General features: G+C 40.2%; 1 protein-coding gene across 1 annotated transcript in view; it reads left to right on the forward strand.

The window, feature by feature from the left end:
- Positions 1-26,110, forward strand: part of NEK7 (NIMA related kinase 7) — a 102,169-nt gene extending 76,059 nt beyond the window's left edge. Inside the window, exons 6-10 of the mRNA XM_015416949.1 lie at positions 3,721-3,829; positions 5,247-5,354; positions 10,457-10,551; positions 16,432-16,545; positions 24,648-26,110. Of these exons, the coding sequence (XP_015272435.1) occupies positions 3,721-3,829; positions 5,247-5,354; positions 10,457-10,551; positions 16,432-16,545; positions 24,648-24,758 (537 nt within the window). The 3' untranslated portion in view covers positions 24,759-26,110. The remainder of the gene's footprint in view (positions 1-3,720; positions 3,830-5,246; positions 5,355-10,456; positions 10,552-16,431; positions 16,546-24,647) is intronic.
- The last annotated feature ends 799 nt before the right edge of the window (positions 26,111-26,909 follow it).

The following is a 26,909-nucleotide window of genomic DNA, read 5'->3' on the forward strand; positions in this document are numbered from 1 at the left end:
AGAGATTGGTGGCAGACGTATGGGCAGCAGTTTTTTCCTCAGTTTGAACATCTCTGACAGCCGCCTCACACCTGCCAAGTTTCCAAGACTTTTGAGTTGGCAGCCTTACAGGTTCTTAGCCTACAGTGAAAGAGAAACTGCAGTTGTTTTGCTATCCTGGAGTTACAATATGTGAAATAAATTTTTTATAGATATATATGTCTATATCTGGCAAAGTAGATGTAGCTTGCTATTAAATATTACATGGGAGCTAGTGCAGTGTAGTAGATATTGTTTCAGCTTTGGACTGGGGAGACCCAGATTCGAATCTTTGCTCAAACGTAAAGCTCAATAAGGCTCAGTTCAGACATGGTGGAAGACCATGTTTTAATTAAACGAGCTGTGATTAGCGTGGATGCAGGCTACACCAGTAACTGTGATTAGTTGAAAGTTTGAGTTCAATGGCACCTTTAAGACCAACAAAGTTTTACTCAAGGTATGAGCTTTTGTGTATTTGAAGCCAGGGAATCAGTTCAGACATAACACAAAACCACAACCTATCTATATATCTAATAGTCAAGTGGCCCCGTGAGTGCGGATCGCTAAATCCGCGCTCCGGGGCCACCTGGGGGGCAGGGGGAGGTTTGTGCACTCTTGGGGCAGTCCCCAGGGGTGCACAAAAATCTAAAAACTAAAAAAAATATCGGGGGGATATTTAAATCCCCCCAAAACTGACAGAGCGTTTCCTGCACATGCGCAGGAAACGCTCTGCCTGTGCCGCTGCCACCACCACGAAGCCAGCAGTGATGGGACCACCAGCGGCAGCTCGGACCACGAAGACGCCTCCTTGGCAGGTAGGGACCCCGGGCAGCACCTGGCGCGTGGAGGTAGACTGCCGCGGGACGTGGAGGCTCCCTTTCGCCTTGCTTCGTAGCCTCCCCCCAGCCTTGGTGGTGAAAACTTGCCAGAGTGCCAAGCAGCAAGGAGCTGGGGGGGGGAAGGCAAGGGGGGGTGGAGAAGACGGGGAACCAGCAGGATGGGGGGGTACTTCCCTCCTCTTGCTGCTTCCTCTGCCTCCCTGCCGCGAGTATCGCGGGTCCCCCTCTTGTAAACTTTATAAAGGACACAGGCAAACACAATTAACAATATTATTTTTCACTCAAAATACAAATGAAAGCAATTGATTCCTAGCAGTGAGGCGGCGGCGGCAGCACGGGCAGCAGCGGCCCCGAGCAAGGGGGCGGCAGTGACAGGACCACCAGCGGCATCTCGGACCGCGAAAACGCCTCCTTGGCAGGTAGGGACCCCGGGCAGCGCCTGGCGCGCGGAGGTAGACTGCCACAGGACGTGGAGGCTCCCTTTCGCCTTGCTTCATAGCCTCCCCCCCAGCCTTGGCGGTGAAAACTTGCCAGAGTGCCAAGCGGCGAGGAGCTGGGGGGGGAAGGCAAGGGGGGGTGGAGAAGACAGGGAACCAGCAGGATGGGGGGGGACTTCCCTCCTCCTGCTGCTTCCTCTGCCTCCCTGCCGCGAGTATCGCGGGTCCCCCTCTTGTTTTACTTAATGGCTTAATTAGCAATACCAGAATTGGGTCTTCAGTCTATCAATGAGTCCTGATTTGAGTTGGCAAATCCTGGCTTCATAGCTGTTTCAGTTTCCCCTCTCATCATTGCCTGAGATCTGGAATTTATCCCCACCTGCCTCACATCACCCAACCAATGATAGTGCCTCACTGCATCAGCATCTTGCTTATCATTGACTGCTAGTACTAGCCATGTGAGCATGGAGAAGTTCCACTTGGGTTGGCTTTCAAATCACCCCCCCACCCAACTTGGGGGCTAGCTATGAATTAAGTTTGGCTTGAAAATAGTTAACTATGCAGTCATCCTGGCTTAAATCCTAGTTAATTGTACTGTTGGAACAGTATGTTGCCTGGGGATTGCTTTCCTAGGAAGGCAATGAAACCACCACATATTGAGGTAAACTGGGATTTGATTAATCCCATGTAAAATGAATCATGGACCTTTCCCACATGCTGGGGTTACTCCTGATTTTCCTGGGAGTCTATCCATAAGCATTGGAATCAGTTTGGGCATGTCTGCCCTCCCTGTGCATTTTTATAGATGAGGAGTCAGTTTATTTTCTCCTGCACATGGCTTAAAAATGAGGATTTCAAGGAAGAGTGCTGTTGTTATCAGTGGCATCTAGCACCCCCCGTTATTTTTTTAGAAGACAGCCCTAAAATGTTGATATAATGCTGTAGTAATGATAGTTTAGGCAGGTTCTCAGAATTCCCGAGTTTCATTTAGAAACAAACAAAAACTAGTTCTCTAGCCTCTTCCCTCATGAAGATATGCCTTTTTCCATATATCTCCATGAGGGAAGAGCCTAGAGGCTTACTTTTTTAAAAAAATAAATGAACGCTGGGAATTTAGAAAACCTGCTTAAACTGTCATGACAACACTACAGAAACATATCAATTTTAAGGCCTTTTTAAAACAAATTGAAACCATTGTCTTGGAGGGAGAGCGAGTGGTTTAACGATGATGACAGTGCAATCATTTAAAAGTAGGCTGGAGGTGGGTGGGAGTGGATGGGACAAAGAAAACAACAGAAACATTGCACACTAAGAAAAAGATGACTAAGCCTTGGCTTCCAGGAAAAGATTGGGCTAAAAGTGGTTTCAAAAAAGCTGAGGGGGGGGGGGGGAAAAAAAAAAAATGGTACTAAAGGCACAAAAATGCGTGCAGAAATCATGGGATAAACTGAAGCAGTATGGGGCCTGAACCAACAAACTGTTTCCCAGCCACACTTAATTCATAGAATTAATGGGAAGATGCATTTAAGAGCGGAAGACCACATGCACTATTTTGTGCTGCTTGGAGAAAGGGCAGATAATTTTTTTAAAACTCTGCATTTTATTCCTGAAGTTGATGGATTTCCATTCCATGTGGCTGAATGTGGTGCCTTCTATAAAGATCATTTCAGAGGGTAGCTGTGTTGGTCTGCAGTAGATCAGTAGCACCTTGGAAACCAACAAGATTTTTTGGGGGTAGGTGGGTTATAAGCTCCCATTGTCAGACACGGCTCAAATCTCCCTGTTCTACGACACACCAACATGGCTACCCTCTGAAACGATCTATATTTTATGTAATACTTCAGTACTTACAAAGTGAAAGGAAGGTCTTGATGGCGCTACAACTTAAAGTAGATTCCAGAATGTAAACAGAGTCTAGAAGGGGTAGAGCTTTGATGACAATTACTATTCTCAGAACCAGTATGGTGTGATGTATTGAGCTACGCCTGAGGAAACCCAGGTTCAAATCCCACACGGTGAAACTCACCGTGTAACCTTTGGCAAATCATTGTCTCTCAGCCTAACCTACTTCACAGGTTTGTTGTGATAAAGCAGAGCAGGTAGGAACCACCAATTCTTCTGTGAACTCCTGGGTGGAAGGACAAGATTAAAATTTACTAAATAAATCGTGGCCCTTGGCCTTTCCTTCAGGACTGAGTTGGCTTTTTCAAACTTAGGTTTTGTTTTTTAATTAAGGTAAAAAGTTCTTGGAGGAACCTCCTTTTCCCCAGTTACATACAAACTTTCCCTCTTGATTACTTTAATTGTTTTTGTTTAAAGCGATAACAAATATCATATTGTAATATTTAAGTATGTTATAGTTGTTCCACATTTACTGTATTCACAAACTCAGATTTCAAATATTCTTCTCTTTTATATAAAAAAAGCACTTTAAGAAACAGAAGCGGCTGATTCCTGAAAGGACTGTTTGGAAGTATTTTGTTCAGCTGTGCAGCGCCTTAGAGCATATGCATTCACGACGTGTCATGCATCGAGGTAACTTAATTGTATTAAACTAACAGCATAAGGATGGTGACTGGGATAACAAGGAAGGCACCATTTGTGTCACAGTAACCATTTGCTATTTTACTATAAGTATCAGTAACTTATATTTTGTGGGTGAACACATAGAATAGTAATTGCACATTAATGGTAAATGCCAGGGATCAAGCCTGCAATCTTCTGCATGCAAAACTGGTGTTCTGCCACTGAACCTCGGTCTGTCCCTTTGCCTTCCTTCTCTGAGGAAAACTATTTTTCTTTTTTCCTTTTGGAAAGTTAGAAAATATGGTTAAAATGAACTAACTACATGCACTTATATGCCATTTTGTATGCTGTGGGTTATTAATAGGTTTACCATGTATTCATAATATGTTTTTGTTTATGAGATATGAAAAGCATTAACTGATCTTGGAAGAATTCTTTTTTTAACTGTAAGCTCCAGTATTTAAAAAAACCCATCTGCCACAAAACCATGAAGGAAGGAAACCTGGTTTCCCCTCCATAACTGATAAGGGGAAAGGAGTTTTACCTCCCCCAGCATGAATCTGCACTCACAGGAGGGGCTTGAGAAGCAAGGGAGGTATTTGATAGGCTGTGGGATGTAGCACAGTGCTTAGTGCTTGTTAAAATCTTGTTGAATGCAAAGCAACAGTCCCTGGCTGGGTGTGAAAATATCTGAAGTGTCATTTTTGGACTGTTGGAAATATGCCTAATAAGATCAGGTGGCTACATTTTACTTATGGAAATCAAACCTGGTCTTTACAACCTGACACACCCAACTATGCATTTCAGTTTCTATTGAACTGAAAAATCTATGATTTACAGATTAGGATTTCAGAAGGTAAAGTACTCTTGGCTCATTTGAATTTTGAAAACATAGCTAGGAGTACATTATCTCTTCAAGATCCACGGAGCACAATTGCCCAATGTAAAGTTTGGTTCTTTAAGAAAATGAAATGGTTTTAATAACCATGTCTAAGAGTGGCAAATTTGAAACTGGCTAGTACTTATTCATGTCTGAGATCTCTTAAGCAAAGGTTTTATCACCTCTTTCAAGAAAGCTAGAGACCTCCCCTCTTCACCAGTTGGTTCAGCCTAGCCAGCTTTTCTTGAATATTCAGTACCAACCAGAACAGGCAATGGGTGAGCACACATGTTGTTTGCCAACATCCTTCCAAATGCTGTGCCCACACCAATCAGAACTGATCCAAGCAAACCTGATGAATGGAGACCCTGAACACCCACTTACCGTCTAAGTCACAGTGGATGCTAGCAATTTTTTATTTGCTCAGTGCTTAACAACAAGCAACTCGCAAAATTAGATTACTGATCATACATTATTTATAATGTTGCAGTTGGTAGATTTTCCTCTGTCATGTATTTTTTTTTTACAAAAATTCTCTCTTTACAGACATCAAGCCTGCAAATGTGTTCATTACAGCTACAGGAGTAGTAAAACTTGGAGACCTTGGACTGGGAAGATTTTTTAGCTCCAAAACCACAGCTGCACATTCTTTAGGTCAGAGAGAGTTCCATGATTTTACAATGATGTGTGGAAATTAATTTCACAAATAATGAGTGGAAATGAACAAATGTATTTAAAGAAAACCAGAATTGCCTGCATCCAAGATGAATTTTAGCAAGTATGCATGGTGTGGACTGTAAAAGATATGCTTCATCATTAAAATCTCTATTTAGCCTTTGGGATGTCTCAGTGAAAATGTCTATTCATATTGAAGTTGTTCTTATTGTAAACCAAGCTTTTTGGAAACATTCAAACTTTTAGAGAAGTTTATTAAAAACTTAGGTGTTACTGTAGGAGTCAATCCTTTTTTCCCCTCTTGGGGTTTTGCGGTGTCTTCACCAGCACTAAACAGTTGCTTTGAGAGATCAGACTGCACAGCTCTGCTTTAATGCAGGGATCAGTCTGATCTGAAATGGGTCTTGATCCACTCCTTTGAGGATTCTAGCCCCCGGGATCAATGTTCCCTCTAAGCTATGGAGCCCTGTGAGCAAAAATTCTACTTTGTGAGCTACTGGCATTAAAGTTGTGAGCAGGCGCTTTGGCTGCTGCATAAATTAGTTTGCTCTGAAGCCATCCCTTCCTGAGCTAAGACAAAAATGTGTGAGCCAGAGGCTAAAAAACTGTGAGCTAGCTCACACTAACTCAGCTTAGAGGGAACACTGCCCAGGATGCAGCATGATCAGTGCTTGCCACACACCATGCCTGGAAGCCACAGCACCTGCTGTGGTCTTCATGCTAAAAATGCAGCTCCAGTAGAAATGATGGAAGCCTCCACATGAAACAGTCCACTAAAACCTGCCAAACAATCAAGGTTCTGCCAGGCAAGTTTGGAGCCACAAGAGATCAAAGTGGTTTCCAGCTAATGTTCACCACCATCACGGTGTATACTGGCCCTGTCTGGAGAAAATGGCTCATAAAAATGGTGCGTGCATATGTGTGATTACCTCCAAGCCACAGTTTCCCAAAGCATTTGCATGGACACTGATGGCTTGTGTTACCCAATCTTAATAGGACAAAGATATCTGTCCCGCCTTGACCTAACCACAGTAATCCACACAACGGTCACCTCCAGATTAGACTACTGTAACTAGCTCTGTGCAGGGCTACCCTTGAGACTGACCTGGAAACTCCCAACTGGTCCAGAATGTGGCAGCGCGGGTCCTTACGGTGACCCCACAAACAACACATATTCAACCCGTGCTGTGTGGGCTGCACTGGCTTCAGGTGAAATACCAGATCAGGTTCAAGGTTTTGGCATTAACCTTCAAGGCCCTTAATGGTCTGGGACCCATGTATCTTTGGGACTGCCTTTCCTGGTAAAGCATTACATGCGGCAGGTAAGAACTTACTGGTGGTCCCTGGCCCGAGAGACATCCAGCTGTTTTCAACCAGGGCTAGGGTATTCTCCACCCAGCCCCAACCTGGTGGAACTCTCTGCCAGACAACATCCGTGCCCTGCAGGACTTAATGCAGTTCTGCAGGGCCTGTGTAAGGCATAAGAACATAAGAGAATCCAATGTTGGATCAGGCCAATGGCCCATCTAGTCCAACACTCTGTCACACAGTGGCCAAAAATACCAGGTGCCATCAAGAGGTCCAGCAGTGGGGCGAGGACACTAGAACCTCCCCCACTGTTGCCCCCTCAAGCACCAAGAATACAGGGTCAGAGATGTTCCCCCAGGTGTTTGATTGAGGACAGTGATGGTTTCCATCTGTCTGGCACTCCTGTCTCCTGCCTCCCCCTCATGAGGCAGTGGCACAATCAGTAGTTTAGTGTCATCTCATCAGGCAAATTATTGTTTTTGTTCTTTTATTGTTTTTAACTGTGAATTTAATATTGAATGTTTTATATATGTACACTGCCCTGAGCCCTGTTTTGCAGGGGAGGGTGGTCTAGAAATCTAATTTAATAAATAATAATAAATAATATTTGTGATACATTATAATCTTTTACACTGTGCAATAGCAATCAGTGTTTTGGAAATGCCAGTGAAGAATGCAAGGCTCGTTGTAACCTGCATGTTATACTACTTTTGCCTCAGGCATTGTCGGTTTGTAATTTACAATGCATTTATGGACAGTGGTTTCCTGTCACATACCGTTTTAGAAAGTCAATTGTCCTTACAGCAAGAGGGTGTTCTACATGGCAAAGTTGTTGTGAATTCCTTTAGATCATAAGGCACATATGAATCTATGATGCATTTTCCTCAGATTGGCACTAGTCCATTGTAAAAATCTGACTGAAGCACAGACCAAAATTCTTCCAAACTTCAAGGGCCTTCTAGTCCACCATTTATTCTGCAGGGGGCCACTAGATGTTACCGGGAAGGTCACAAGCAGCACAAAATAATGAGGCCCCTCCTCTGTTGCTTGTTTCCAATGTCCAATAATCAGAGGTATAGGTTTGATTCAGACATTGCCTGAAACTGTGGTTTGATTAATCTGTGATTAGAATGATCATCCAAATGTGGGCCAGTCCAATAACTATGTTTAGAATATATCAAACTAGGACTGGAAACCATGATTTGAAGTTGGATGATTTTCTACAGTTAGTTGTCACAAAATACATAAACCATGATATCTTGCCTTCATCCCACATTCCTTGACACTGTTCCTTTTTTCAGGCTAGGATACCAACTTGATAAGTGTGGGAGAGACAGAAAAAAGAGTGAAGGTGATGAAACCAGCATTTCTTGAGGCAAAATGCATGATCACCTGCAAGCCAAATTCTGGTTTCACAAACTAACTGTAGTTAAAATAAACTGTAGTTTCATGTTATGTCTGGACCAGGCAAAAAAGAGACTTTCATTTCTACCTACCAGCTAATAATCCCCAATGAAATCACTTAGCACTACTGGTCTCTGTCTTTTTTTGTGATCAGACTTTATTTTTACATAATTGCATTTTACCCAGTACTTCTGGCATTTCTTGGCCCTCTGGCCCTGCTGTTCGTTGCTGATTTTCTTCATACTTACTCAGGATGCTCTCATTACATCTAAAAAAAACCCTGGGGAGTAGTCAACAAAAGCTTATGCTGGAAGAAGATATTATTCACTCTTTAAGGCATCTCCTGCTTATTGTAAAACTGATCTTTGTGGGATGGTAGCAATTCTTTTTTTGTGTGTGTGAAGTCAGAAAGCAGTTATTGTATTGTATTTGTATTATAGTTAAAGTGTTAACCTAGGCTAAACTCTATTTAGGACCCAAACTTTGACTTGTGACTTTCTGCTAAAAATGTTCTTATCCATCTTTAAGCTCATTAACTAGTATTCTGCTGCTCAGCTGAGCTAGGTTTAGCATCTTCTTCCAGCACAAGAAGCCTTCTGCTAGAAGAGTGGCTTAATCTGTAGCTGAGCAGAATGATAAGAGGCAGTCCTCTATCTGGAAACAAGTTGCATCAATTCCAATTTATTTATTTTATTTCTCATAAGGTCCACCCCCCTTTTATTATGCAGAGATGGTTCCTGGGGGGAAATGTGTACAATCCCATCTCAGGTGTGACAAGAATATTTGTTCTGCTATTTGTTCTGCTATCAGGTATCCGAAATAAATAGCCCTTCAGAAGTGATATGGTACATACTGGTAGGAGAATTGTCACTAATGAAACATTTCTATTGGCCTTAGTATGGCTGAACTTTTTTTAAAAGGGGGGGAAATCCCCCACACCATTACTCTAATGTAAATTTTTTAGATGTGCATGAAAGGTGAAGAGGAGACAGATTTAAAAGATACTTCTGTTTGGGAGGGAGTGTCATTTGTATGAATAATATGTATTTATTTATAATATTTCTAGACTTGCCTTCCTCCTCTAAATCTGGGACCCATGGTGGGTAACAACAAGAAAACCCAATACATCATTAAACATTAAAGAATCACCATTAAAATTTCCAGCAATGACAAATTCCAAGCCAGAGTGTTAAAAATGCTCATCTGGAAAAGTCAAAACCCTTCTACAAAGTTCAGTCCTGCATTCTCTCCCAAATAGCAGAAGGAATGTACATCTTCTAAAGTCCTCTGAAAGACTGTACCATAGCATTGGAATAGCTACTAAAAAAGCACACAAATAACATCTATATATCTAATAGCCAAGTTGCCCCCGGAGTGCGGATCGCTAAATCAGCTGCCGCCACTGCCGAGCCCGGCAAAGGGGGGGAGGACCGGCCTCTCCGCCTCGGAGCCGGGCGGGCGGGGGGAGGACCGGCCTCGCCGCTGCTGCCGCCGAGCCCAGCAAAGGGTGGGGAGGACTGGCCTCTCCGCCGCCTCCTCCTCTCCGCCTCCTCCTCCTTCTCCCCCCCCCGCGAGTATCGCAGGTCCCCGTCTTGTTCTTTCATAATTTTGCATAAGTTGAAACCATTAGAATGCATGTGCCAAATGGAATTGTCAGTGGTTTAAAACAAAAATGAGTACAGTTATTAAAAATCTTTCATTAAAATAATGATTGTCCCTATAGCATTCTATGATCTTTGTAACCATTCTGAAGATGAGATTTTTTAAAAAAGAAAAAACATGAACACATGGTTTTACCCACTGTAAAACCGAAGGTTTTTTTTTTTTACTTGTAGACCTTATTAGGTACCAGGGCCTAGTCTAGTTTACTGAAGGAGGTAAATATTTTCCCTTTAGTTGCACCACCACTGAGAATTTTATTGTAATAAATGCTGTACAAATGAGGAAATATACTACTGTATGCCCATACTATAAAATATACCATGAGTTTATAAATTGCAACTGAATAATATAGAATATATGTTGCTAAATCATTTCATATGGGATTCGTTGATAATGTTGTCCTTGTACTTGATGGTAGGTTTCTTTCTTTAAAAATAAAATTCATACAAAACTTTAATAATAAAAGTTGGCTTTATAAAAGCATATTTAAATTACTTCTAATACATTTGCCATTACATAAGTTTATGTTCATTTACAGCAGCCATCTGCATGACCTCATTTATGTTGCTACTATTTATTTCAATTAGCTCACATCAAGTAATAGTTTTTTCCCCAACCAAATTCTTGAAATGTTTGTTTATTGAAAGTATTGTGACTGTTTTAAGAATGTGTTTATTAATTAAAGTATATTTCTGTATTTGCTACAGTGGGAACACCTTATTACATGTCTCCAGAGAGAATCCATGAAAATGGATACAACTTCAAATCTGACATCTGGTCTCTAGGATGTCTTTTGTATGAGGTAATATTGGCAATTTTAATAAGCCCTATCTGTTGATGCCCACTGCTTTTGAAAGTGTTTCTCAGACTCTTTTTAAGATCTTCTCTGCATTTTTGCTTCTATATTCCTTTAGTGATAAACTAAACAAAACTGGAGAAACAGAACTTTTAATGCCAACAATGACAAAAGTTAAACAACCCCCCCCCCTCATTCCTCTGTTCTACAAATACAACCCAGTTTCATCAAGACCAATGAGACAGCGTCATCATTTACCTTGCTATGTAATGGATCCTCATCTTACATGAAAATAAAGTCGGCATTCAGATGTCATGAGAAGCTGTAATTAAACCGAGACTTGCTGCAGACCACATGCCCACGTGCTCCCCTCACTCCTCCTCCCCCTTCCATGCAGAAGGCCATTGAGCCTTGTGGGCTTGAGAAGCTGTCATGCTGCAAACAAACTTCATTTTGCTTATGCTCTTACTTTTGGACATCATGAGGAACTGGATTTTGTTTCAAGGGTTCTCAGACTTGAGAGTCTCCCCATGGGAACGAGGGAGGAAAAAAGGCAAAATAGACAAATTGTGTTACACCCATCACTCTTAGTTTAATTACAGTTTGCCATGAGGTCTGAGTGCAGAAATTGTGATTGTAGTGCATCTTCCTTAGTAGCATACATTCAGTGCCAAGGTTAGCTGCGTGAAGATAATAGGTCTAAATGGAAACATTTCTCACACATCTAATGAACATGCCAAGTTTGTAGTGCAACTGACAAGGGTTATTTGACCTTTTATTGATTTTTTAAAAACTTTCCTGCAAATGGAATCCTAGAAACATGGCAGTCACAAATTTGCAGGGCATTCCTGATTTTAAATGTTGGATCCAATATGGGACAATACTCCTGTCCCTTTAAAGAGTTGTTTGTATAGTTGATATACAGCAACCTCCTGAAGACTGGCAACAAAATAATACAGTGAGCAGATATTGTTCCTGCTCCTGTACATGCTAATTGCAGTGCCAACCATTCCTGTAGCTTAACGGTAATTATACATAAATCAACAAGGTAACCAAATTCAACTAAATCCTTTAGGACATGCACAGCTGCTCCTATGATTTCTCCCACTGGGCTGTACAACTGCAACCCAAATGCTCTCCAGAGGGGCCTTCCAAACTCAAAAGCATCCAGGTGAGGTAATGAACCACCTGCCTCCATGATTCAGCGGAAAATCGCTCAATTTCTCAATCAGGATAAACACCTGATAGCACAAAATTTGTATTTGTGACTTATCAGTTTTGCATTACTTTGTGCTGCAAACATTTTTACATTTTAAAGTGTCAGAATAAGCTTCTATGTGCTTTCATATACAGTCTCTCTCTCTGACTTCATGGTTCATTATAGTCCTACAAACAATTTTGCTCCCAGGCTGATCCTGCATTGAGCAGGGGGTTGGACTAGATGGCCTGTATGGCCCCTTCCAACTCTGTAATTCTATGATTCTAATTTTTACTGTGTGAATTGTGCATATGAGAACTATTTGGAAAAAAAATTAAGCCCGTATGTATCAGGACTATTTAATACAAATCCATCAACTATCGAAAAAATTTCATGAATCAAACGGATACTCCAGCAGATGACTTTCCAACTGCCCTTGAATATCACCCTTGCATATTTGATATCATGAGTGATATGAATCTGTTGCTTTTTAAAAACAATCAACAAAAGGAATTGTCTGGGTCTTGAGATATTTAATTTAACGTAGATTAAATTTATCAGATGGAAACGAATAGGATTTAGAAGTCATGAGATTTTGTTTTAATCAAGACATCTGTAAAACTGAAGCGGCATCTCTTATTAGGAAGATCTTGTAGAAGAACTTAGGCACTGATCTAGAGAGGCTGCTTTGCACTTCTGCAAACATTTATGTGTGCTCAGTGATTTTTATCTGTTACAGCAGATTTTTCTGCTGTATAGTAGGCCACTTTCGGGTTTAGCCTGTGTTGGGGGGCTCTCTATCAGAGAAAGAAAAAGTCTTTCATATACAGACCATCTCATGTTACTTTTCTTATATAGATTTTAGGAAATAATTTAATGAATGCTTTGCAATCAAATAAAATGGCCCATGAAATACTTCCTTTGCACATCTGTAAGACTCACTGTGGGAGTCCTGTGAAGCAGAGTTATTTGATGCATTCACTCATAACATTTATGCATTTCATTAACAATGCTTTTTATTTTAATTCTCACTGTAATGCAGTAGAGGACTTTTGCATATAACTGGAATTGATCAGGATGCCTTGTAATCATTTTTGTATTAAGTGGGATAGTTTCTGGTTTTCAGACTTTACAAACATGACTTCAGATGCTAAGGTCTGGATGTATAAGAGTTGCTTAGAATGACAGTCCATTTTGTTTGACTGTCAATAGACTTCACTAACTTGAAATTTGTTTAGCCATAATTCTGTAGAATGGAATTACAGTGGCCCTGATTCTTCCTTATAAAAATTAAGTGGCGGGAAGAAGTAAATCTAGGCCTCTTCACAAAGTTCAGCCAAGCAGCTGGATTTTTTCTGCTTTATTCCATTAATAAAGAATGCAAATATTTAAGCTGAAGCATACGTTGGATTGTATTTTTAATTGCATCATTTCCACTACATGTATACTGTGAGGTACATTTTAAATTATTTTCAATAAGTTCATTTTTTTTTGCATTTAAAAGTTCCATTTGTTCACAGCCTCTTCAAATTAACCAAAGGAACACTTGGAACTTGTTCATGAGATCTCCATAAAGTCCCTAATGACCTTTCCTTGAAATCATCCTTCAGTTAATGTTTTAATTGAACACTTAATTTCTGGCAGTTTAATTAGATTTTCAACTAAATTTGTTACTTTCTGTCCCTTGCTATTGAATGGTATATTGTTTATGATTAAAACAATAATTATAGCTTCACCTTATTACTAAGATTTTAAAGGTTCATTTTAAACTCAGAGAATTAGCCTTTCAAATATTCCTGAGACATATTAAAAATCCTCTAATCACTGGTTTTAATTGATATGCAACAAAGTAGACTTTACTAATTAAAATCAAGATGCCATGCTTTCGCTACATGGACCTTTACATGGAAAAGTAGGTTTTACACATTTCCTTTATTGTTCAGCGCAGCAATTGCATCCTTACAGGGTCGTAGGTTGGTGGCTTACAGTTCCCCCCAAAAAGAGAGAGAGAGTGAGAGAGAGAGAGCGCTGCCACCAGCCCTGAAGACAGACAGTGGGCTTTCGTCCCTCAGACACCCCCAGAATACTAATCAGGAAAGTCAGACCCTGGAGGTCAGGGAGCAAGTCAATCATTCTAGCGATCGTCTCAGTGTGGAGGATCAAATTAGCCTGAAAAATTCAGCTGCTGGGAGGAGAGGGCGAGCAGCTGTCAGGGGCAGCAGCGAGATGCACTAATGAACCAGATGAATAGTGCAAAAGCTTGAAAATAAAAACAGGACAGTTGACATTTTTCATCTGTCAAAGCAGGAGATGCATGAAAATATAGTATTCCTGTTTTAACTCCTTAGGGGACATTCAGCTTCTCCCTCTCTCTTTCTCTCTTTTAACACTGCAGCATTCAAACAAAAGTACTTTTTAATGAACACCTAGTGTACCAGCAATGACCATCTTTGCATTTATTTTGAATTTCTGCATATGAACAGATTCTGTTGTTGGAATTTCTAGCTTTGATTTTTGTTGTTACTCTTAAAAATGTTTGTTTCAAGATTTAATATTATACAGCTGGAAAATGGGGTTTTCCTTCAGAACCCACATATCTTGTTTTTGTGAGGTTTTAAAACTGAGTAGAGTATTTATGATTCCTAATTAGTATGCACAGCTGTGATGTGGGGGGGTTGTATTCTTTTCATGCTCATGTGTTGTATTTCTCTTGGAATTTTCCTCGCCAGAGTGTCCTTTTATTAATGTACCCACTAGTAGCATTTGGCCATGAAGGAGTTAACGTTCTATCTGGAAGACCACAAGACAGATGAGAGCCATTTTCAGCTTGTCCTGTCCCTGCTGAAGCTCACTGAGTAGCACAGCATGGACTAGCGTGTTTCACACACACTCTGCCTGTCTGGGGAATGTACACATTGTCCTTCCAAAATCAAACTTATTAGCACATGTAGAAAAGGGTGACTGACTTTGGGGCAGCGCTGCACTCCAAGCAGTGCTCACGCTGCTTTGGTTCAGAGATTTAAAGGGTTTAGAAGCCAATGCAAACGTTTTTTTCCTTTCTTTCTACAAATCCTTTTAAAGTTGGGAAATCTCATCACGGTATTTGTTTGCCTTTGAAATGTCAGGTTCTAACATGGTTGTGAAATAAGTATTAGGATGTATTAATGACATTTTAAAGTTGCTCTCTTTTTTCTTCAGGAAAAAAAGGACACCTTACAAAATATTTGTATATTTTCCCCTAGATAGAATATGTTGTGTAGCTATACATGTGATTACAATATCTGTGTTTGATTTCAGTGGAATGTAATATGTACCACTAGCTACAGATTTTCAGACTGTATCCTTTATGTATATCAAAGTTCTTTTTAAACAGAAAATCGTTCCCTACCTTAAATTTATATATTCTCTTCTTTCATAGTGAAATTGTATTAAACAGGACCACACAATTAAAAATCAGAGAGAGGACACAAGGTAGTTAGAAGCATAAATAATTGAGATTAAAATTTCTGAAACTAAGACACATTAAAGAGAGTGGCCAGGAAGGTATCAAGATAGATAGGGTATCCAGCTTCCTGTTGGTTCCAGAAAAGCAACTGGGGCTCAAGTCAACATGGATGATTTAGGAAAATGTGCATAACCCTTTAAACAATGTACATATGGAGGTGATCTTTTCTTACTTGTCATAACTGCTAGAAATTCAGGGTTGTTTTGTTGCTGTTGTTTAAATTTTAGATCATGCTGTGTTTTTGGTATATTAAACTGTGTGTTGATATATTGTTTGAAACATAATTGAGTATTTAGGACAAAGTAAGGCCAGGGTCTAGAGGGCTACTTTAGGCACGCCTAAGGGCCTGCATATACCCTGTGGGGTTTTCCAACACTTTTCTTAGAACAGCAGAATTCCATATCACATCATAAAGCTCTTTTGAAAGTCCCCTCTAGAAGTAGTTTAGGTTGTTGCATAGAGTAGGGGATTATTTTTGAGAAACACAAGGAAGCCATTTCAAAGTTGTATGGGACCAGGCCAAAATTTGCACTGATTGGTATCTATAAAACAGCATTTTAACACTTCCTTTGTTTGCAGGTTAATGACCACAAAGTCAAAATTTGTTTATAGTAATCTGGTTTCAAAAACTAATTTTAATTCAAACAATTCATAACATTATCAAATGTTATATTCAGCACATATCATTTAAAAACAAATGCCTCTATAATAATAGTTGCTCTAGAATCAATAGGATTGCTAATGGCAGAAAAGAAGATGATGGGGTATTTGTCCAGTTTAAATGTGCATTAGACTTATATAAACAAAAAGTAGGGTTTCTTGGGGGGGGGGAGCCAGTTTGGTGTAGTGGTTAGGAGCATGGACTCTAATCTGGGAGAACCGGGCTTGAGTCCCCACTCCTCCATATGCAGCTGCTGGTGTGACCTTGGGTCAGTCATGGCTCTCTCAGAGTTGTTTCGTCAAGAGCAGTTCTCAAAAGAGCTCTCTCAGCCTCACCTACCTCACAGGGTGTCTGTTATGGGGAGGGGAAGGGAAGGGAAGGGAAGGGAAAGGAGACTGTAAACCACTCTGAGACTCCTTCGGGTAATGAAGGGCAGGATATAATTCCAATCTCTTCTCTTCTCTACTTCTTCTTCTTAAATATGTTTGGCTGTATTTGTGTTTTTCTTTCTTTTGCAAACAGATGGCTGCATTGCAAAGTCCGTTCTATGGTGACAAAATGAACTTGTACTCTTTATGTAAAAAGATAGAACAATGTGACTATCCACCCCTTCCATCAGATCACTATTCAGAAGAAGTGAGTAATTTCTCTTTTTTTGTGGGTTTTTGTGGAGTACCAGAAGAGATGTCCCTTTAAAAAAAAAGAAGCTTCCCATTGTCCTGGAATCTTGGGCACAAACCACAAGTTGGTGTGCAGTTCTCATTCATTTCATTGGGGCTTGTGCAGGAGAACTTGTCCATTTTGGGCAACAGGAACCTGTTCTGATCCCTGAAAGTGGAGAAAGTGGCATGCTGTCAACTTGGTTGCGGGTTTGAAGCACAGTTCTAAGTGCGGCTCAAGGGCTACCAAAGACTGCTGCTGCAACATAATAGCTGACACTTGACTTGCCTCTGTCTTCTTTTGTGATTGTGATCCAGTGCAAGAGATTAACATTTAAGGAACATTGTGAGGGACAGATCAGTTAAAATAGATACTGTTACCCTTAGCACCTTAGCTTTGGTTTGCAACAGTGTGGTAAGCAGTTGCTATTCCAAACTCATGTTCTTTATGAACACATTGTCATGATCCTATGCTATTGAGTGTCTTCTGAGGTAATTATCCTGTGGCAGTCTACAGTCCCTAAATTAACCTTCCATTAATTTGGAAAGAGAATTTCCATCTGTTCACCCTGTTTTAAATGCCATATTTGATCTGGTCAAACAGTGGTCATGTATTGGCAAAAGATAACTGATCTGCACTTTTATAAGCCCTTCTAAACCACTAAAGGATGCATGGAAAACTTAGTTTTCTAATTGTTTGTCACATTATAAACATGGCCCTTACTATGGGAACACAAAGAGCATGATCCTTCCCTGCATATGTACAGTGCTTCCATATGAAGGGGTTCTTACAGAGCATATAACAGAGCACTGTTTCCTTTCCCATGTTGTATGCACAGGTGCTTCATCATATCATTAAAGAATGGGAGGTTTGTGAGCAATTCTCATATACCTGGGCAGCACTCCTGCTTTGCTTGCTCAAGCAATATGAGCTCAGAGATTCCAATTCCTGTGATGGCCTGGTATGGCCCATCCATGCACTCCCAAGGGTATAATGGAGATGGAAGGACAGGTCTCTGTTATGCCCTGTGGGGATACTTCTGCATTGTAGGTGCTGCACCCACGTGGAGAACAAATGTGCCATGACAGTGGTGATCTCAGAACATACAACTGTCCTCTGTGTCAAAACTTGAGTTAGTGATCTTTTTCTTTGCGTTAAATGTTGAAGTTTTTTTTAAAACTAGGACATTTGGAATGTTGAACAGTTTAAACTCTTTGCGTTAAATTTTGAAGTTTTTTTTTTAAAAAGTAGGACATTTGGAATGTTGAACAGTTTAAATACCTTATTATTAACTAATGCAAATGGACATAACTTATATGTATCTCTTTCTTTTGTATATGAGAGAATGCACGTGTATTGAACTGCTCAAGTTTAGGCAAGGTACAATAATAGTGACTCCTTGCAGCTGCAAACCAACAAAGAGGCTATAGCAAGTTATTCTAGTTACATGAATTAAATATTATGTTGAAACGCACATAAACATCCTCTCTGAAATGTTTATAAGTCTTAAAAGCCTTGCACTGCTTAGGTTACAGAATGGGAAGTAACTTGTAATTCTAGCCCAAGAATCTCTCATTTCTCACCGTTTTGATAATTAATAAATACTGCAGACCAGTACTTGTTGGTCTTTTAAAAAATCTTTGTCATATATAGTGTGATAATTCTTATAATTCTATTATAGTTTGAATAAAGAGGCTTTTTTTTTTAAAGAAAGGAGGACAGTTACAAGGTGAGATAATCCTATCTAATAAGCAGCGTGTGCAACATATTCTTAATGGAGTTTTCCCAATTAGCTGTTTTTCAGTGGCCATTTTTAATTATTATGTTTTTGCGGAATATAAATATGGCACTTCATATAGGCAACTTCAGAACCGGAGGCCTAGAAATACAGTAGGGTGTGAACAATAATGCAAAATGATAGCGAGAATGTCAGGGGCTGTTCTTTGTTGTGTCATTCATGCTGTCTTCCTTTTTCCACGAAGCACATGAATATTTCACGTATCTGCATCCTCATCCTCTATTCTTCTTGACTAATTTTCAGACTGTCTGAATTTGCATTTCACATGGTAGCTGATTAGGTGATGCCGAGTGCAGCAGTGAAGCCTCAGCAGGCGGTTGCCATGGTGACCTTCAGCAGGATTTTAATGATGATACCACTAGTGGTTCGTTGAAGTCGGCCTGCCTGCAGGGCTACTTCACTGCAGCTAAGTGTGAAGTTGGATATATGGATTCTCAGCCAAGGGGCAAATATCAAAGTCCGGCCCGAATAGAAGGTCTCGGTACTGGGGAAGGGAAATAGATTCTACCTTTGGTTTTAGGGGCTCTTTTTTTACTTAGTCTGCATAGTTTTCAGTGGGAGGAGGAACAAAACAAATGTGTTTCCTTCAGTCAGAAACTGAGGGGTTTACTTTTAACATCCTTTGTTTTTAATATAATTTTGCCTTATAACGGCTTAGGAAATGGAGGGATATGTTTCCTGTCATAAGTATGGACATAATTCCTTAACAAAATAAGTAAAAGCTATACGTACCATTAGCAGAGTAGGTAAATTATTACTTTAATCAGTTTATCACCTGAAAATCATACCTGATATAAAACTTTTTTTTAAAGAAAATGGGAATATATGTAAAGATTTCTTTCTCTGTCTCTCATAATATAGTTTTAAATTTTGAGAGTCTTATACAGACTTGGAACTGCAGAAGAAGTAAAGGCTAAAGTGTATCTGTCAGAATGCAGCAGTATCCTAAAGACTTCTTCTAGAAAATTTAGACTTCAAACCGTTATCCAAGTTGAAAAGTGCACTCAGTTGAGCAGTTGAATTCAGGGATCACTGAACAATGAAATCCACTTGAATTTTTTATGCGAATAAATTTGATGAAGGAATAAAATTGCTTTGGATGGTTTCTGTCTGCTTTCATATAAGAATATTTTAAAACTAATGACAAAATGGTCTAAGATCTGTTTTATTACATCTTCTCTGTGTTTATTTTTGTTTCACTATAAATTGATCTTGTTTTGAGCATTTGACCTAATTTACAGGGATTGGTTATAGATCAAACTTTCACACTATAATCTGGACTCTAGGCCTGTTACTATTGATTAGAAAGCACTGTATTTACAAACTGTAGTAAAGTTAATTAAAATGGAGACAGCAGAGATGCAGGTTTTGTTTTTGTTTTTTGCTTGTGATATTCCTTGTGATACCAGCAATGCTCCCTCTAAGCTGTGGAGTCTTGTAAGCAAAAATTCTACTTTGTAAGTGACTGGCATTTAAAGTTGTGAGTGAGCGATTGGGCTACTGCATAAATTAGTTTGCTCTGGAGCCATCCTTCTTGAACAAAGAGAAAAATGTGTGAACTGGAGGCTAAAAAAACTGTGAGCTAGCTCGCACTAACTCAGCTTAGAGGGAACACTGAATACCAGACACCCTTCTCACATATCACTCTCCCTTACATTATCACACACAGTGGCTTTCTATTGTGATAATCCTGTCTCTTCCTTTCCTTTACTCTGTTTCTCCAACAGTTCCATTTGTTCCTTAGACCTAGTGCACTAGCAGCTTTTCTTTTCCTTTTTAACTCCTGAGCAGTTAGAATCCTATACTGAGCTGTTGGTTTCTCTACTTTGCAGCCACTGAACTGAAGGACAGGATATTTCAATATAGTTTCAGTATACTGAAGCCAATAATAACTACACATATTTAAAAGACTGCAGCCTGCATTCACTGCAGGTTATTTTTTCCCCTTTTGTTAAATGTTTTTGATTTGGGGGGCAAACTGACAAGCCTGTGTTTTTCTGCAAAGCTATCTGTTTGGTGTATTTCTTTTGTATCTTAATGGTCTCTCTATGTGATCACAGTGAGTGCCCTAACATTATACAAAGCTGACTTTGCATATAGATAATAGATATTATCTTGATAAAGAGATATTCTACAAAACTAGTACAATACAAGCTTTGTTATCAGGCACTTGATTATCCAGAATACTCCATTAACTGGCAGTATCCAGAAGACAAGCTCCTCATACCCCTGCTTCTTCAAGCATGTACACAGCCAACTCCCACCTCTCCAGCTGACCATCTCAGACCATTGTGGGGCTTCTGACATCATCCTATGGTGCGTTCTTCCCATTCATCTTGCCTTGAGCTTCACGGAAGCTAGAAGGTTCCTGGCTGCTGTGTACGATGATTGCGGTGGGGAGGCTTCTGCCAGTGGGGCTGTTGCTATGGCCTTCCCGCTGGTGTAGTGTTTTGTCGGCACAGATTCTGCTGGGTAAGGGGTGGGGCAAAGAAATAAGCTTGGATGTCTGGCATATTTGATTAACCTACCCCCCATGAATGCCAGATAGCAAAGCTTTTACTCTATATGAATACATGCTTGCTCTGTCATGATGATATTCCACCAGTTGAGGTTTACCAAGGATGCCTTTGGGCCCTTTTTATTGTTTAATTTCTATAATGATGTTGTGGAAGAATTTGTTAGTAATGAGTTTGTACCCCCCCCTTTCCAAGTTCACAGTTCTCTTAACTGCTGATTAGGTCACTAATCTTGTTGATGAACATAAGTGCATCTAAGCAGGTAAAGGGGTTTTTGGAATTCTGCAAGTCAGAATACTCAGAAAAATAAGGACAAGTTCACACACACATGCTCATTTTTGGCAGTGATGGTTTGCATATGTTAATGAGCTCTCACAGCTTAATCACCACACACTGAGCTTTCAGATCACTCTATCTCAGTGCATTCTTGTGTTTCCAACACACACTGTTCCCAGTTTGCAGAAAGTCCTGAAGTGTTGTGTAATCAAATGATGCATCAACATTAGTTCATTTAGTTCCCTCCAATGGCAGCCCAAAGCAGGTTACCTCTTTCTCCTGTCCACCACTTTATCCTTACAACAACTCTGTGAGGTATGTTACGCTGGGAGTATATTTTGATCCCAAGGCCACACAGCAAGCAAATATTGTGCATACGTGTACGAACCAATCAGGAAATGAGCTGAATTTTACATTCATGGGCCTGCCTTAATGAGACATACAGAACAGGTCAGATCTTTCCTCCACCTCTGCTTAGAAATCTACAGACCACCTGGGTTCCCTGTGCAAATGTCCCATTTTGGTGAGTCACTTCCTTCCCCTTTTAAAAGAAGTACTGTGCACATCAAGCATTGCTTGCTTGGGCACTGACATGAATAATCCATTTCTCAAAGGAAAGTATCTGAGTGGTGTAGGGTTTGTGGATGAGTACACTTCACCACCACACAGGGATGCTGCTGGCCTTAGTGAATGTGTAATCCAGGGATCATTCTTTAAACAAAACTTTTTTCATTATGCTATATGGGAGTGGAACTCTGTGTTGGGATGGCTTTCTTGATCTTATCTTTTATTCAAAGCACGTTGTTCATAGCCCTTTAGCATCATCTACTGTCCTGGATGTGAGCCAAAATAGATGAAGTATCTTTATCCTCCAAGGCCTAGCAATATTCCATTTTTATATTGGCGTGGACTGGTTCCTAATAGTATACTATACAAATCTTCCTTAGAACAACAGAATGATAGTGATTTCCATAGGAACTTGTGTGTGAAGATCCTGATGATCAGATTAGTTTCTCATCTTCAGAGGAAGGATTCGGTGATCTTTTTTCTCTAAGTTGTTGTTTTTGTTGTTCAGTCACACAGCCACTACATTGGGTATCTAAATAGGACCTAGTAGATTTTTTTCCTTCTCATTTTATTCTGGCTGATCCAGTCCATGTGTGTGTGCACGTGTTCGTATACATTCACATACAGTTAATCTCTGTGTGCCTTGCACGCAAACACATTTTGCAAGGTTGGAGTGTCAGGTGTGGAGAAGTGGGACTTGTCTCCATCACAACAATATCACTGGTGTTTCTTTATTGCACATAGGAGTATGTGCCACCAATTTATTTATACAGGAAAAAGTTAACTCCATCAGCCCTTAGCCATGGGGGCCTAATGCCCAAAGATAGGCTTTATTCCATATTAACAATGTGCTGGATTTAAAGCCATGTACTGTGGCCCACGGTGCTCAGGGAGAGTCTCTTAAATTCAAGCATGTTCCAACCAATATAGCAAAGCCCCTTGTGGCCGCTGTGTTCATTGGGACAGTGATGGTGAATGCCTGCGCTCTGGATAAGTGACATTTTACTGTTTTAAAATCGAGGTTCTTTGCCATCACAGCAGTTTCTAAACAGTGTCTTACCTGTGTCAGGGTTGTGGTTTAGGGTGGGTTTTTTTTGTCCCTTTTTATGACTTGAGGAACACTATTTTTTTTTCTTGGAGACTACAAACCTGTTAAAGTGAAAAGAAATGTGTCCCATTGCTCCCTACTACCAGGCTAAGCTCCAGGCAAAATACTGTCATTTGTGCTAAGTTCACAGAGGAGGTTAAGGAGAATAAGCAGAGCCGAAGGAGGATGCTGTTCAGGGATGCAACAGGAGCCTCTCTACCTCCAGCTTAGTTACTGTCCCAGTCTGCCTTCAGTAGAGCATGCTGGTCATCTCATACCTGACAAGAATATATTGCTATCCTAGCAGCTCAGCTCAGCCTAATTCACATTACAATCCCCTGGGTCTGGCAAATGCTACTGATGCGATGAACTCATGTTAATAGGATAGCTTCTCAGCTTCAAGGAACAGGCAAAACAATTATAGTCATGTATCAGGCTATTCTGTGAGAGATTGTCAGCTTTCTGCACATCTTTCCAAAGAAAGTGTTGCCCATTGTTGTACTTTTAGAATATATGTTTTAAGTTCATCACATGTGTTTGGGATGGGAGTCGTTGTTTTATCTTCAGCATGTGCTTCAGATCTTCTTAGGTATTAAAAAGGCAGCATGCATTGCTCTTGGCCTCCATGACCATGGAAGTTTATGTCATCTTCCTGGTGTCTGGGTTCCCAGTGTCTGCTGCCTTAGCAGTTCAGCTATGACCCCTTTTGCAGGTTAGTTACTCAAAATAGAAAGTGATTTGTTTACTTCATACAACCCATATACAAAACCGTTTTAAAATCACTATGATGTCATAGTGAGATTGAGAGAAAAGGGAGTTTGAAACATACAGGCAACGTTCTGCATTGCAGCACCTTCCATACTCTGAGTGTTAAAAAAAATCAGTGGAATGAGCCATCCCTAGGCAGATGTAGGGCTTTGTTTACCTATAGTAGATGGGCTGTGCTCCTGGCCTATCCAGTGCGGAAGTTTGAAGTTTGATTGCATGCTTCACAGAGCCCATTTATATAAGAACCTTTTTAGAGGACTCAAAGAAAACTTATGGAGTATAAAACTGACTTTCATGTAAGTATTCCGCAATCCAGCATAGATTTATACATCTTAAACCAATAAGGATGACCATAACCTCACTTAACCTTGGCTTGCATTGAAGTTTGTATGTGAATCTTGCATTCAGTTACCACCAAATATCTGCCCCCAACCTCTATGAATAGAGTCCAGTGCAGAGGTCATTTCGGGGGGGATCGCGGGGGATCACAGTTTCCCCAGGTGAAGTGCGGGGGGTGGGGCACATGACGAAGTCCCGCCCCCTGCTTCCGGCCACCCCGCTTCCGGCCCTCATTCAGCCAGGAGGAGGCAGGAGAAGAGGGAGGGTAAGTTGCTTCCTCCCTACCTCTCCCCACCCCTGCCTGCCTGGGGCCAGAGAGGGCCTTCGCGAGGCTTCCTTGCACTCCCGCCGGCCTTGCAGGTCCACCGCCGGGCCCCCTAATGAGTTATGCTAATGAGTTCCCCTAGCTCTTTTTCTACGAAACGACCCCTGGTCCAGTGTGACTTTTCTTCTTTAAAGTAGCTATGTGCAAATTAATAGCACTGTGGCTAAAGATATATAGCATCATTGTGTTGGGAATTTGGTTGAAAAATACTGTAGCTGTCTGGAAGAAAATCCTGATTATAAAAATGTGCACCTTTAGTAGAATCCATTATTTCCACATTGTTGTACTTCCCAATATTACTAATTAAAGAACCAAAATGGGGGGAGGCTGAGGAAGGCCAGGACCTGGTGACACAATTATTATCATTTTTGTTTCTTTACATGTTACTTATCTTTTTTCCAGCTGCGACAACTAGTTAACATGTGCATTAACCCCGATCCAGAGAAGCGACCAGACGTAACCTATGTTTATGATGTTGCAAAACGTATGCATGCACTCACTGCAAACAGCTAAAAGACTCGTCGAGTACTGAAGAGGACACAACTAACCTTGCAATTTCCAAGTATTATTGCAGAAACTGTCTTCCACCTTGACTTCCATCTGTTAACTAAAGTTTAGCTATTTGCAATTAGCACATTTAACAATTTTGTTACAGAAGTGTTACTTTAAAATATTTTAGGAGTTTTTTAAAGATTTTTTTTGGTAGAATACAGAAAAGTTCTAAATTGACAAGAAGGAGCAGAAAACTGGCAATCTCTAATGACTTTGGAAACTTTGGCAATTTCACAAACATTATTACATGAATTTCCAAAATTGTATGACTCCCTGCTGTTCGGTTCTACATAACTGAGTTGCTGTTTTGCTTGTTTACTATAAGCTTAACTCTTGAATCAGTTCTTCTGTTTTTAATAATTTATAGATGTGATGAATCAGCACAATTAGTGAATTTATTGTTCATTAGTGAATTTATTGTTGCCTTCCCCCCCCCTTCCCCTGGAGGCAATTAATTAATAGGGATTTTTTAATGAGTTATGTAGTTTACAGTTTTGCTTGTCAAGATAAATGTAGATAGAAACCATTTTATTGGCTGTTGAACTTTAACACAGCTGCTGAATGTGAAAGGATGCTTTTTGGAGAAATTGTCCAACACTGAAAAATAATACTGTCAAGCTTTTGTTTCTTTACCTTTGCACAGCATCCTAATCCTCACCTTTTAAAAATTTCAGACATTTGTCTTATGTGGTGCCATGTTGGAGGAGAACAGTGCAAGTATATAGAGTTAGGGCTCTGTTTGGATCATTCCCAGAATCTGCAGTTTTTAAGGCTGAGTTCCACAGTTTTAAGTGGTTCCAAAATTCTTCTTCCTCTTCTTCTTCTTTGCAAGAGAAAGCTCTCCTTCTAAACTCTTCTTCTGAAATCAGTGGGCTTTACAAGTGCTTATGCCCATCTTTTATTACACTCCCAATCCTATGCAGTGTTATTCCCTTCTAAAATATAACTCTGCATAGGATTGCACTGTTATGTACAGAATACTTGCGTAAGTCCTTATGGCTGTGATTCAGCACTTCTCATTGAGACATAATTTGTTTCCAAAGGCTATCATTCTGTGTCCTTCTTCCAACATTTTTTTAAAATAGAAATATTTCAGAAGATTTTGCAAGTTACACTGGCAGTTTTAAAAGCTAGTTTACATGTAGAAATGAAACGGTTGCTGCATAGTGGCTGCTTGAGATTGCACACATGTGACAACTGTTCCATGTGGGAAATGATTTAAGTGTTTAAGTACCCCACGTGGGTCAGAGACCCAAAGATGGCTTTCTCTACACCATTGTAAATGGGCAACAGGAATGTATTGCAGATGCATAGGGCTGAACCTCATGGTAACAGGCAATCTGTGTGGGTTGCCAAACTTGCATAAGAATAGCCTTTTATAATGAAGACTTCTGCTTTCTAAATCACCCATGTGTATGTATTTTGTATGGATTTAACTTAGAAAACATTATTTTGTTTCTTGAAAGGAGTTAGCTTAAGTTTGAGGTTTAAAAATAGAGATCTATTTTATACAGTAGCTATAAGCATTTAAACTAGGCAAGAATGAATTTTTTTAGTGAAAGCATTATTTTGTAATTACAAAGTTCAATGTATATGGCGCTGTAGTCTCTCAAAATTTTGGGAGTCCCTTGAAGTGTCAAATTGGGCTTTGATAGTGGTGGGATGGTAACGGCATCATTTGCAAAGAGGAGGAAAACCAGGTAGAAATGCTGCAGTATTCCTTTGTAAATAGTAAACACAGATCTTTTATTTATTCACCCTGCAGTCAATATTCTTATCTCTTTCTTTGGTTGCACTCATTTTAAAAGCATGCGTAAGACTTATAGAAATGCTCCTCCCAATACAACTGCTCATGTTACCTGTTAAAATGCACTTGCTGCTCCTGTGGAGCCTATCAGGACTGACAATGGAGACACAGCCTCTGTAGCACTACTTAAAAAAAAAAATTAAGGCAGTGTTGCTGAGGCTACATATGCCGTATGCTTCTCGTGTATGATATAAGAGCCAGTAGGTAAAAGTTTAGAAGGGAGAGTCACATTCTTAGCATCCGTAGCGCCAACATGCCGTAAAAGCTGTACTTGTAGCAGATTCTCCCCTCTGTGCTCAGAACTG

Source organism: Gekko japonicus, unplaced genomic scaffold (assembly GCF_001447785.1).
Source record: "Gekko japonicus isolate JY-2015 unplaced genomic scaffold, Gekko_japonicus_V1.1 scaffold467, whole genome shotgun sequence".
NCBI classification, from domain to species: Eukaryota; Metazoa; Chordata; class Lepidosauria; order Squamata; family Gekkonidae; genus Gekko; species Gekko japonicus.